The 13,372-nt window shown below is 49.5% G+C and overlaps 1 protein-coding gene across 1 annotated transcript in view; it reads left to right on the plus strand.

Annotated features, from left to right (window-relative positions):
• MYO18B (myosin XVIIIB) overlaps nt 1–13,372 on the plus strand; it is a 228,162-nt gene that overhangs the window by 160,395 nt on the left and 54,395 nt on the right. Inside the window, exon 38 of the mRNA XM_069557022.1 lies at nt 533–718. Within this exon, the coding sequence (XP_069413123.1) occupies nt 533–718 (186 nt within the window). The remainder of the gene's footprint in view (nt 1–532; nt 719–13,372) is intronic.

Here is a 13,372-nt window from a genome sequence, read left to right on the forward strand (position 1 = left end):
ACCCACCTTGGGGAAGGGGTTTGCACCCACCTCTCCCTCTCCTCCCTGCCTGATGTCTTCTCCATGGCACCACTCCACCTTCCAAACCTTCAGCTGAATGAAGGCTGCTATAAATATTAATTCCCAGCCCTTACCCAGCACACAGGATGTGCTGGGTACTGAGCCAAGCCTTCTGTATAACTTAATGTGTCCAACTCTCACAGCATCCCTGAGACATAGGTACAGGCATCCCCGCCTCTCAGAAAGGTTAATTACCTGCCCAGGGTCACACAGCTAGGCAGATAGGTAGAGGTAGGATTTGAACCCAGAACGTGAATTCAGCGTCAGTCACTATGTACACTGCGTTCCAGAGTAACAGCTCTCATTTTCTACGTTTCCTTCATTTTTGTACCAGAAATCATGGTTCTTACCCCAGTCGCTTCATTAAAATGCACAGAGACTCAGCAGAGGGTTTCTGTTCCCGGAGCCCCCCGGTGTCGGGCCCCAGACCTCTAACTCCAGGCTGGGCGTGTGCTCTCTGCCCGGGCTGCAGGTGCTGGTGATCCGGCTTCGGGACAGCCTGATCAAGATGGGCGAGGAGCTCTCGCAGGCGGCCGCGGCCGAGTCCCAGCAGCGGGAGAACAGCCAGTACTACCAGCGGCGCCTGGAGGAGCTTAAGGCGGACATGGAAGAGCTGGTGCAGCGGGAGGCCGAGGCCAGCCGGCGGTGCATGGAGCTGGTGAGTGCCGTCCTGGGACCAGGGTTCAGGAGGGGAGCCCTCCTCCTTTCTGACGAAGGGCCTCAGGTGCAGGCCTCTAGGGACTTGCTGTAAACCGGAAGCAGGGAAGAAACTGGCAGGGGATGGGCTGCGAGCCGACCCTGCCACTGGCCCCAAGCTCCGGGGGCGTGTCCAAAGTGAGCCAATGCCATTCATTCCTGCAGGATGGCGTTAGGCCACCTTTGTGTCTCTTCCTGCCTCACGCTTTCTGCTCCAGAGGCAGGGCAGCCTTGTGCAAAGAGGAGAGACTCAGCATTTATTAAATTTCTCTCTTGCATACTCCTAAGACCCATAATACCATGTAATCGTCATGTAGTCGTTACAGCCATGCCAAGTCAGAATTATTATCCCCCTTTACAGATGAGGAGACTGAGGCTTGACAGAGCAGACTTGTCCAGGTCATACCTAGCAAGCACGAGAGCTCTTCCTGGGCTGTTAACAACCACCACAGAGATAAAAGACAAAACCAGTTGTGCTAAGCCCACTGCTTATTAAGCATTGGCCAGGTGCCAGGTTCTGAGTTAATCCTTTCTCATTTAAATCTCTGTGCAATCCTGTGAGGCAGGTACTGATCTTATTGCCATTTTCAGATGGGAAAGCCAAGGCCCGGGGACACACACGTGTCAGACTGAGGCCCAGAGTGGTACATTCACTTGCTCAGGGCCACACACAAGTGAGACATTGAGCTCAGCTCTGCCCAACTCTGCAGTCTCCGCCTTTATTCACTGAGCCATGCTTGTCCCCTGCTGTGGCTCAGGCTACATTTTAAATTGCATTTCCTTCCCAATGGGAAGGTTTCTCCATAGTCGATTATATTTTCACGGGGACAGTTTCCTGCAGGGATCACAGAGCACCTGAGACAGCCTGCTCCTCCTCTCCCTCAGGAACCTAGCTGTCTCCCAGCCTCCAGGTTTCCACTTGCATGGCCTGGGAAGCACCTGGCACCCCCTTGACCTGCCACCAGGCACCTCATCTGAGACAACCCGTATCACACTGTGGTTCAGCCCAGAGGGCTCTAAATCACCGTGATTATCTCCTTCCTGCCCGGTCCACTCTGGGCTGTGACAGGTCTCACCACCTGTCCTCCTGCAGCAAGTTTATTTCTCGGGCCCCTGCCTCCTGCGGCCGGTGTCACTCCCATCAGCTCTGCCCTTGACAGGCCAGCAGGCCGCCTGTCGTGTGGGGAGGCGAGGCTCCGCAAGAGACCCAGGTTCCCAGGCAGAATCCGAGCCCTGTGGCTGGCAGCTCCTCCACTCCACCTCGCCCCCAGTGGCCCCAGGAGCGGGTGAGGCTCTTTCTTCCAACTGACAGGCTAACTTCCTCGTTGACCAGCCCTGCTTCTCATGCAGCCCAGCTCCCCTCCTGCCAGCTCTGGCTGGACTCAGACAGCATCCCAGCCTTTCCCCTCTGATGTCTTCGTTAACTGGCCACACACCCAGGCTTTCCGGTCACATCAGGTGGTGGTTTTCCTCCTCTCCCCTCTGCTCTTTTTCTCTTTCTCTCTTTGTCCTGTCCTCTCCTTTCCGCTCTTCTTAACTTCCCTCTGCGCACCCCTACTGGGTGGAACATGACTCTCCTTTCCAGGGACATCGTATACTTAAGATCTATAAAGGCCCTAAAAGATGGCAAACATTATAGTGCAACCCCCATATACGGATCAAAACTCTAAAGCACAAAGCTTGCATGTTTGCTGGTTAGACCTGCATTTTCTCTGGTTTCCTGTTTCAAGATTCTGGTAAGCTTACCAAGGCTGAACTATCCTTTTCATTTTGCTGTCTTTGGGGGTGGGTGGTGTATTAGTTTTCTAGGGCTGCCTTGGAAATTTACTCCAAACTGGGTGGTTTGTTTATTTGTTTATTTAATATAAATTTTTTTATTTTAATTGGAGGCTAATACTTTACAATATTGTATTGGTTTTGCCATACATTGACATGAATCTGCCATGGGTGTACATGTGTTCCCCATCCTGAAGCCCCCTCCCACCTCCCTCCCCATCCATATGTATTTGACTGCACTGGGTCTTAGTTGCAGCTCCCAGGATCTTTGATCTTTGTTGTGGCATGCAGGGTCTAGTTCCCTGACTAGGGATTGAATCTGGGCCCCCTGCACACGGAATGCAAACTCTTAGCCACTGGACCACTAGGGAAGTCCTAACTGGGTGCTTTAAACCGAGAACAATTTTTTCTCTCATGGTTCTGAAGGCCAAAGTCTGAAATCAGAATATTGGCAGGTCCACGCTCCCTCTGATGGTTCCAGGGTAGAATTCTTGTTTGCCCTTCCAAATTCTGGTGGCTCTAGGTGGCCCTTGGCATGTGGCTGGGTCACTCCAGCCTCTGCCTCTGTCTCCACATGGTCCTCCTCCTGTGCGTGTGTGTGTCAGATGCCCTTCGACCTTTTCTTCTAAGGCCACCTGTAACTGGATTTCGGGCCCACTCTAAATCCAATCTGATTTCATCTGAGGTCTTTGCCTTAGTTATATTTATAAACATGTTTTTTTCCGCATAAGGCCGTGTTGACAGGTTCTAGGAGGAGGTAACTCTCAGGGGGCCCCTCTTCCAGCCCCTCCAGAGGGAGGGTACGTTGCTGCACAGCCGGCTGTTGCTGCCATGATTCTGTGGGGGCAGGGCGCACAGGGACAGCATCAGGCCACAGGCCTGTCCTAATAGTGGATGTCCCCAGCTCACCAACCCACCTGCCTTCTTACAGACACCTTGCCTTTGAGCCCCAGGATAGATATTTCCACTGGGGGAGGAGACGATGTCATATTTCCTCACGTCCTCATTTATCAATTTACTAAACACCAACTCTGGGCATGGCACGCAGATGGCACTGGAGGGGAGGGACAGGGAATCACACGGCCCCTGCTTTTTGCAGAAGCTGACAGTGTGGGCAGAGCACTGCTGGTGGGAGAGTTGGGCGAGGGGAGTTCTCAGAGGAGGCCTGTTGCCAAGGCCCCTCCCATTGGCATGGCATCCTGGTACTCTGCCAGGCATCCAGGAGATGGCATCTCACCTTTCAGGCTTGTGGCTGTGCCACCAGTTTGCCTTCTTCCCTTCCACCCCATAAGACAAGGGATGGCTGCTCTGTGCCGTGTGTTCTTGATAGACTTCACCTGGGAGGCAGTCAGGGTTCCAGTTCTTTCATTCTTTGAATTGATAGATATCCCTAGTTTTTACTCCAGGCCAAACCCAGGGCTGGATGCTGGGGACTAGAAGGGAAAGATGGACCCTCACCCCCAAGGAGCGTAAACCTCAGGGAGAAACACTGCCAAGGTTGCTGCTTGTGTATTTTCTGTTTCTCTGTGCTGGTGGCTCCGAACTTTCACAGGAAAACAAAGGATCCGTGTGCTGGATGGTCTTAGAAGGCCAGTTGGCATCATGCTCCTGCTCACAAGTCATTTTCTGTGAGTAACCATTGCCGTCTTCTATCTTGAAAGTTCAAATCTCCCTGAGAGAGAGAATGAGTTTCTGAACTCCCTGAGCCAAGCATTCATGCATTTGTTCCCTGAACACACATTGATTGGGTCACTCTGGGCTTTGGCTCTTTGCAGATGTCATCTTTTTAAAAAAAAAAAAAAAAAGTTTATTTATTTGGTGCCTGCCAGATCAGTGCTGTGTTGCGATGCACAGGACCTTTAGTTGAGGCAAGCAAAGTCTTAGTTGCAGCAGGTAGGATCTAGTTCCCTGACCGGGGATCAAACCCTGGCCCCCCTGCATTGCAGCCGCAGTGTCTTAGTCACTGCACTGCCAGGGAAGTCCCAGATGTCACCTTCTTTCATGCTTCTATCACCCCAGCAGGTGTGGACGCGTGGTGCAACCCCAGGGCTGCAGAGTCAGGTGGCAGAGCTGGGGTCAGCTTCCCTGCGTGTCCAGCTCAAAGCTCTCACTGGGACAGCACACTGCCCTCCCAACCCACCCCTGCTGAGAGATGGTCTCTCTGCTGCAGGAGACCCCACAAAGGAACCCGCATCCTGGGCCGTGGCGAGAAGCGGGAAGGATGTGGATGGCTCTGCCCTCTGCTTTCCTTCCCGCCTGTCCCAGCTGGTACCATTTGTCACTGCCAGTGTTGGTTTAAAGGGCCGTGAGTTGTTTCGTGTGAATGATTTACACCCCTGGCCGGTGCACCGGCACGTCCAGATCAGGATCAATTACCCCGCCAATGGAACTTCTCTTCCCAGAAAAAAGAAAAATGAGGTTTTGCCATTAATTTTCGTAAATGTACTATTCCTGGCGACTCCAGGAGCCATTATGGAAAAAAGAATATTCTGGCTCTAAATCATTCAAGACCCTTTGTCATTGGGGTGGCGAGACAGCTCATCTGTGGATTTATGTCCTGTTGTTTTTCCATAGTTAACAGAGCTCGGGCGAAACCACCTCAGCCCCAGGACAGTGTAGCCAAGGGAGGTCAAGGGCAACTGAAAGAACTGAGGGTGACTGGCAGGCCAGGCCTCTGCTGGCTTCCAGCCAGATGCACCGGCTTTGAAGGCTGTGCCTGTCAGGTTTACCCTTCATTACTTGGGTCTGACACTGTAGTCTTAACTTTCCCTTGAGCCTCGTGCTCTTTTACAAGCTGGCGCCTCTGCTCACTCTTAGCTCATCCCCCAGTGACCCAAGCTAGAAATCACAATGGCCCTTCTTTCTCCGGCCCACACAGATTAATGGCCACGCCTGCTGATTTTACCCGATTGAGGTAGTTTTCAAATCCACCCACTCATGTTCCAACCCTATGTCCTCTGTCTTTATTTTGATCTGCAACCCCCTCCTGGACTAGGCCTGTACAGTTACCTTGTATCTTGGCTCCCCACTGCTCCTATATGCTTGCCCCTCCCTGCAGATCCTTCTAGAAGGGGCACATCTTTACTGTGTCACTCTTCTGCTAAGAAACCTTCCATGGCTCTCCTCCACTGCCTTCAGAACAGAGCCCCAGCTGCTTCCTAGAGGTCGAGCCTCTGTAGGTTTCTCTGCCTTTGGTTGTCGGCCTCTTATCACCTCGCATGATCTACTCGAGCATGAAGGCCCCTATGTCAGGTTATTTCTTGACTCATCACCTTTGTTCTCATGCATCCCTCTGCCTGCCTCCTCAACCCTTCAGATTCAGATCAGGGCTCACTGCCAGAAAGCCCTCAGGGTTACGTAACTCCTCTGTGCTCCCACATGGCCTTGTGTTCACCCCATTTACATAGGTTATTATGATTACCTGTGTCCTTGTCTTCCTAGACTGGGAGTCTCTGAGATAAGGGGTGGGTTTATTCAACTGTTGGTCTCCAGTTCAGGGTCAGGCACAGGATAGAGCCTCAGAAATTGTTTGCTGAGTGCTTTCCATAGCATTTTGAAGTTTTACCTTTTAAGAGAACAGCTCAAAAATTATCTTAAAAGTTGGAACTTGCAGATCAGCACACTTTGGTTTGCATCCTGCTACATGGCTGTGCCATCTCCCTAATGTTCTGGGAGGTGCAGACATGGGTGGACCAGGACCTATGCCTCTGGAGCTCTCAGGATCCAGAGGAGGAGATGCATGTGTCTCTAAATATTTCTGATACAGGCTGGGATATGCAAGCGAAAAAGAGGAAGTAGTTTGGTAGAACTGGGAGACCTGGAGAAGTTTGCCTAGAGGATGTACCATCTGAACATCTTAAATGATGAGTCAGAGTAGGCTGGAAGCTTTGGGGTACTGTGTATAGTTGCTCAGTCATGTCCAACATGTTGCAGCCCCATGGACTATAGCCCGCCAGGCACCTCTGTCCATGGGGATTCTCCAGGCAAGAATACTGGAGTGGCTTGCCATGCCCTCCTCCAGGGGATCCTCCTGACCAGTTCTCACTGGTCTGGCTGTGGACATGGAGTCTCTCTTTCTCTCTCATTTCCTCACACAATTGTTCTGGCTCATCTTGGGGAGGAGGATCTGCATTAGTTTCTCAGAGCTGCCATAACGGATTACCAAAAACTGGTTGTTTTTAGACAGAGATGCGTCCTTGCATGGTCCCAGGGGCTGGAAGTCTGAGAGCAAGGTGTCAGCACGCCCACTGCCTCTGCAGGCTCTGGGGGAGATTCTTGCCTTCTTCCAGCTCCTGGGGGCTCCAGGCGTTCCATCTCACTCCCCATCTTCACATGGTCTTCGTCTCTTCCCCATCTCTGTATCCTCTCTTCTCCTAAGGACACTGGGCCTCCGATTTAAAGCTCCCCTAATCTAGTCTGACCTTGTCTTAACCATATCTGCAAAGACCCTATTTCCAAAAAGGTTATAGTCTCAGGTTCCAAGTGGATATGATTTTTGGAGAGGACACCTCAGCTCACTACAGGGTGGTAGAAAGATCACTGGATTTGAGGTATGAAACTGTGGATGGCTAAGTGAACACTGAAGAACCTCAGTTTCCCCTTCTCTAAAATGGGAGCAAGATACAGCTGATCTCATCGGGTGGCTATGAGGATGAACTGAGATGGTGTGTGTAGAAGTGCCCAATGATAGAACACAGTAGGCACTTAATAGATGCTACTGTGTTTTCTTTCTCCTTTCTTTTCACTCCTATGATGACTCTGTCTTCGTCCACTCAGACAACATCCTAAGTCCACCAGCTCCGTGTGCGCATCCCGCCCTGCACCCATGATGGCTGGGGGCCATGTTGATGAGAGCTAGGGCTTTACAGCTTACTGCATGCTGGGCGTTGGGGTAAGGGCTTTACCTGAGATCTGTCCTTTAAGCCTCACCCTTGGAGGTCATTGTCCCTCTTTTACCAATAAAGAAATCAAGATCGGAGAACTGGAGCAACCGTTCCAAGGTCTACACCCCAGTCAGTTGGCTGAGATAGAGTCTGGACACAGGTCTGCGCTGGCTCAAACTGGCTCTTCTTTGGAAGATATAGACACATGCTACTTAATCATTCAAGTACATATTTTGCAAGTGAGTTATAAAAATCAATATTGCTCTTGATTCTGTAATCTAGGGTTTCTCAGTCTTGACGTTACTGACATTTTGGGTCGAATAACTGTCTGATATGCTGGCTGTCCTGTGCCTTGTTGGATATTCAGCAGCATCCCTGGCCTCTGCCCAGCACGTGCAAGTAGCCCCACCTCAGGTCATCACAAAACTGTCTCCAGACCTTGCCAGCTGTCCCCTGGGGAACAGAGTCACTTTGTTAATAATCACTGCTCTAATCCCATCCTCTCAGTAACCCTAAGTAATGTCTACAATACTGTCCACTTCGTGTGTATGTGTCTATGTGTGTGTGTTAGTCACTCAGTCGTATCCGACTCTTTGCAACCCTGTGGACTACCCCGCCAGGCTCCTCTGTCCATGGTACTCTCCAGGCAAGAATACTGAAGTGGGTTGTCATGCCCTTCTCCAGGGGAACCTTCCTAACCCAGGGATCAAACCCAGGTCTGCTGCGTTGCAGGCAGATTCTTTACCCGCTGAGCCACCAGGGAAGCCCCCCTCATTTGACAGATGATCACACTGAGACTCAGGGCAGGGTGTGGGGAGTGACCTGATATACCCCAGGTCACAGAAAAACTGCAGTGGGAAGACTGCAGGATAGTCTGAGGGTAGACTCAGGGTAGGAGGAAGAGGCAGCCTAACCCTTAAACTCAAAGGGAAAAGGCAGAAGCAGTGCCAGCAAACCGAGTCCTAACCTTCCCGAGACCCAGAGGTGACTTCACAGCAGGGTCTAATTCAGAGTGGAATGGGAGGCCTCGCTGCAGACTATGTGCTTTTAATAATGTTTAAATAAAACATGGGAGCGTGGGTGTGATCTCCGCACTGAGCCTGGCTCGTCAGCAGCCCAGGGAGAGTCATAAATAGTTAATAGACAACCACTTATGGCTCTACTTCTGTTAAACCCGACATCAATTATATATGCTTCATGAATTATGTATCTGGTGTTACTTTGGGGTATATTTTCCACCTTTGGGGGAAAAGAGTGAAAAGAATGTGAGGCCTAACAGAGAAGGGATGGCTCTCTTCCGTACTGGTGAATTTCCCTCTGAGGAGGGAGCCTCGCATGGATGCAGTGGGGAGGTTCCAGTGAACTTAGACCTGGGGAGACTCAGATCACCAGGAGGAGAGCGGGGGCTGTGGTGTGCCGGCTGGTGTTAACACTCGGCTCTGTGGGGTAGGTGGAGTCCCAGCTTGTAGTGTTTTCCAACCTCTCTGATGTAAAGCCTCCCCCCGGGGCTGGTGCCCAGCCAACAGTGTGACGTCACGGAGTACAGCGTTGGGAAGCCTCGCAGAGCAGCACTGTTACGTGGTGTCTTCACCATACAGGTGTGATAGACGTGAACAGTTGCAGGAGCTCTCCAGATCCCCTGCATTGGCAGGTGGGTTCTTAACCACTACACCACCAGGAAAAGTCTCACCTTTGCTTTCAATGTGATTTATTTAATTACTTGTAAGCTGATATTATTCAGCTTTTAATAATACATAGCTGTATAACAGCTGGCTCACAGAATTCCTGAAAATTCAGCCATCAGCTCTTGCCAGCCAATAAGGAACTAGTTCCAGCACATAGCAGGCTTGGTGTCTCCTTGGGGGTGGGGTCGCCCTGCCCTGAGAATACGAAGAGCAGAAGTGGGAAGTCAGAAGGCTCTTAAATCACATCTCATCGCTTGCTGACTGCCCTTTTTTTTTTTTTTTAAAGCCAGATTACACCAGTCTGAGAGCTCTGTCCTCTTGAGAACGTTCTTTCACCTCATGTATGAAAGAGGTGGGATCAAATCGACTCAGAAAGACTGAAGCGAGTAATCCATGCCACGCTTCTCGCTCTGCCTGCCACATAACTGCCCCTCCGGCATGCTGGCTGCTCCGTCTCCCCGTCTAGTTCCCTTCTTCCTGTCTTCTGAGATTCTGGCTGCAGGTGCTATGGGCTTCAGGAAGCCCAAAGCCAGATTCTGTGTAGTTTTCATGTTTGCTTTTGCTTTGGGTAGCTTTGGTTTGAAGCTACCCAAACGCCCACGTTTCCAAACTCTAGGTCAGATCACAGCCCCTCTCTCACCAGCTACACCCAGGGGCATCCACCAAGCCCAGAGTTAAGGATTTGATTTTAGAGAGCTCTCAGTGTTTGTCTCCCACCAATGACTCTGAATTTCAGAGCGTAAAGATGAATTATTTTGTCTGGGAACTGGAGTATTTAAAAAGGCATTCCACGTGGAGGGCATTTGAGGCCATGCTGCTGCTGCTGCTAAGTCACTTCAGTCATGTCCAACTCTGTGCCACCCCATTGACGGCAGCCCACCAGGCTCCTCTGTCCCTGGGATTCTCCAGGTAAGAACACTGGAGTGGGTTGCCATTTCCTTCTCCAATGCATGAAAGTGAAAAGTGAAAGTGAAGTCGCTCAGTCATGTCTGACTCTTAGTGACCCCATGGACTACAGCCTACCAGGCTCCTCTGTCCACGGGATTTTCCAGGCAAGAGTACTGGAGTGGGGTGCCATTGCCTTCTCCCTGTGGGGCCATGAGCAGGGTGTAAATAACACCTTTTATAGCTCTCTTGACAGGGAGATAGCGCTCCTAATTACTGCCCCGTTATCTCAGCGTGATCCAAAGCAACCTGACACATTCCCTACACTCCCGCTTCACGTGCCATGTCTTTCCCCAATAGGAACGGCCTCCCACATTCTCAGAGAACTGGCAGGGAAAACGCGGCCTTTGTGTCACCCGGCCTGCCAGCACTGAGGGCCCCGCCTGCTTGTCTCCACACAGAGGTTTCCATACGAGAGAAACTTGTTCCTAAAAAGGACTTCGAACCTCATGTCACCAGCCCCAGATGTATTTCTGAATTGTGAATTTTCCTGAGCTCTCTTGATCCCAGGTGGTGAATGCACTTCAATTCAAGAGATGTTATCATCTAATGAAATGAATTTCTTTGCATCTGCCTCTGAGATGAGATATCTAGATAATAAAATCTATTACGGGAGGCCTACCTAGGAGTAATTGGGTCTATTACTCCCTGACTTATAGCATTGTTTCAGCATCAAAAACAGGCTCTCCAGTAATTAATCAGAATTTAAAGTTGCTAATACCAATTACACACAACGTGTAGAGTCTGGAGATGGCAAACTGAAGAACAAATACTAATCTCTTCCCCAGAGACTTCATCACTTGAACTCTTGTCACTTGAGACTTGCTAGAAATTAGAATAACTTAACTCCCCAAAGTTAATTACTTTATAAAAGGTGTGTGTGGGGGGGGGGAGATATTTTTTGAATGGTACAGGTGTATATTAAATTATTTAAAAAATCCAATTGAAATTGTTTAGATGAGGTTAAGCCACACTTAATTGCATGTCAGAGAGGCTTGGGAAGGTCAGTCTTCACAACTGGAAAAGCACAGTCAGTGTCCCAGTTGAACATCTTCAGGAGATAGTGATCCCAGGGAGCCCCCAGTCAAACCCTTAACATTTTAAATTCATTTCCAAACTGTAATTTGGTTTGAAAGATAATTAATCTCTTTCTAGTGCTCTTTTTTCTTCTTTGGCCGAACTGAAACAGCGAGAAAGTAGAAGGAAATCTTAGAACCTGAGGATAAAGCAAGCAGTGGTAAAGAAAATTTGGCTGATTTGGAATTGCAAGTGTAGATTAATAAAAATGAATGACTGAACTGGTTTAAGTTAGAGCTCTTTTGGTTTTAAGCGGCAGAAACAAAGCTCAGATTGGCTTAATAAGCAAAAGGGAATTTATCACTTATTCTAATGAACTGGTCCTTTATAGAAAAAAGAAATTTTGCTTACCTTTACCCTTGTACATGAAATTAAAAGATGCTTGCTTCTTGGAAGAAAAAGTGTGACCAACCTAGACAACATATTAAAAACCAGAGACATTACTTTGCCAACAAAGGTCCATAGTCAAGGCTATGGTTTTTCCAGTAGTCATGTATGGATGTGAGAATTGGACCATAAAGAAAGCTGAGTGCCGAAAAACTGATGCTTTTCAACTGTGATGTTGGCGAAGACTCTTGAGAGTCCCTTGGCCTACTAGGAGATCCAACAGTCCCTCCTAAAGGAAATCAGTCCTGAATATTCACTGGAAGGACTGATGCTGAGGCTGAAACCCCAATACTTTGGCCACCTGATGTGAAGAACTGACTCATTGGAAAAGACCCTGACACTGGGAAAGATTGAAGGCGGGAGGAGAAGGGGATGACAGGATGAGATGGTTAGTGGCATCACTGACTCAATGGGTATGAATTTGAGCAAGCTTTCGGAGTTGGTGATAGACAGGGAGGCCTGGCGTGCTGCAGTCCATGGGGTCGCAAAGAGTCAGACCCAACTGAGCAAATGAACTGAACCCTCAAACATGGCTTGGCACATACTAGGCATAAAAAAATCTTCCCTGGTGGCTCAGAGGGTAAAGTGTCTGTCTGTAACGCAGGAGACATGGGTTTGATCCCTGGGTCCGGAAGATCCCCTGGAGAAGGAAATGGCAACACACTCCGGTACTCTTGCCTGGAAAATGCCATGGATGGAGAAGCCTGGTAGGCTACATTCCAGTTCAGTTCAGTTGCTCAGTCGTGTCCAACTCTTTGCGACCCCATGAATCGCAGCACGCCAGGCGCCTTCCTGTCCATCACTGACTCCCGGAGTTCACTCAGACTCACATCCATCGAGTTGGAGATGCCATCCAGCCATCTCATCCTCTGTCGTCCCCTTCTCCTCCTGTCCCCAATCCCTCCCAGCATCAGAGTCTTTTCCAATGAGTCAACTCTTCGCATGAGGTGGCCAAAGTACTGGAGTTTCAGCTTTGGCATCCTTCCTTCCAAAGAAATCCCAGGGCTGATCTCCTTCACAACGGACTCTCAAGAGTCTTCTCCAACACCACAGTTCAAAAGCATCAATTCTTCGGTGCTCAGCCTTCTTCAGAGTCCAACTCTAACATCCATACATGACTACAGGAAAAACCATAGCCTTGACTAGACAGACCTTAGTCAGCAAAGTAATGTCTCTGCTTTTGAATATGCTATCTAGGTTGGTCATAACTTTCCTTCCAAAGAGTAAGTGTCTTTTAATTTCATGGCTGCAGTCACCATCTGCAGTGATTTTGGAGCCCCCAAAAATAAAGTCTGACATTGTTTCCACTATTTCCCCATCTATTTCCCATGAAGTGATGGGACCAGATGCCATGATCTTCGTTTTCGGAATGTTGAGCTTTAAGCCAACTTTTTCACTCTCCACTTTCACTTTCATCAAGAGGCATTTTAGTTCCTCTTAGGAAAAGGAGTACGTCAAGGCTGTATATTGTCACCCCGCTTATTTGACTTATATGCAGAGTACATCATGAGAAACGCTGGACTGGAAGAAACACAAACTGGAATCGAGATTGCCGGGAGAAATATCAATAACCTCAGATATACAGATGACACCACCCTTATGGCAGAAAGTGAAGAGGAACTAAGAAGGCTGAGCGCCGAAGAATTGATGGTTTTGAACTGTGGTGTTGGAGAAGACTCTTCAGAGTCCCTTGGACTGCAAGGAGATCCAACCAGACCATTCTGAAGGAGATTAACCCTGGGATTTCCTTGGAAGGAAGGATGCTAAAGCTGAAACGCCAGTACTTTGGCCACCTCATGCGAAGAGTTGACTCATTGGAAAAGACTCTGATGCTGGGAGGGATTGGGGACAGGAGGAGAAGGG

Source organism: Ovis canadensis, chromosome 17, assembly GCF_042477335.2.
Source record: "Ovis canadensis isolate MfBH-ARS-UI-01 breed Bighorn chromosome 17, ARS-UI_OviCan_v2, whole genome shotgun sequence".
Lineage (NCBI taxonomy): Eukaryota > Metazoa > Chordata > Mammalia > Artiodactyla > Bovidae > Ovis > Ovis canadensis.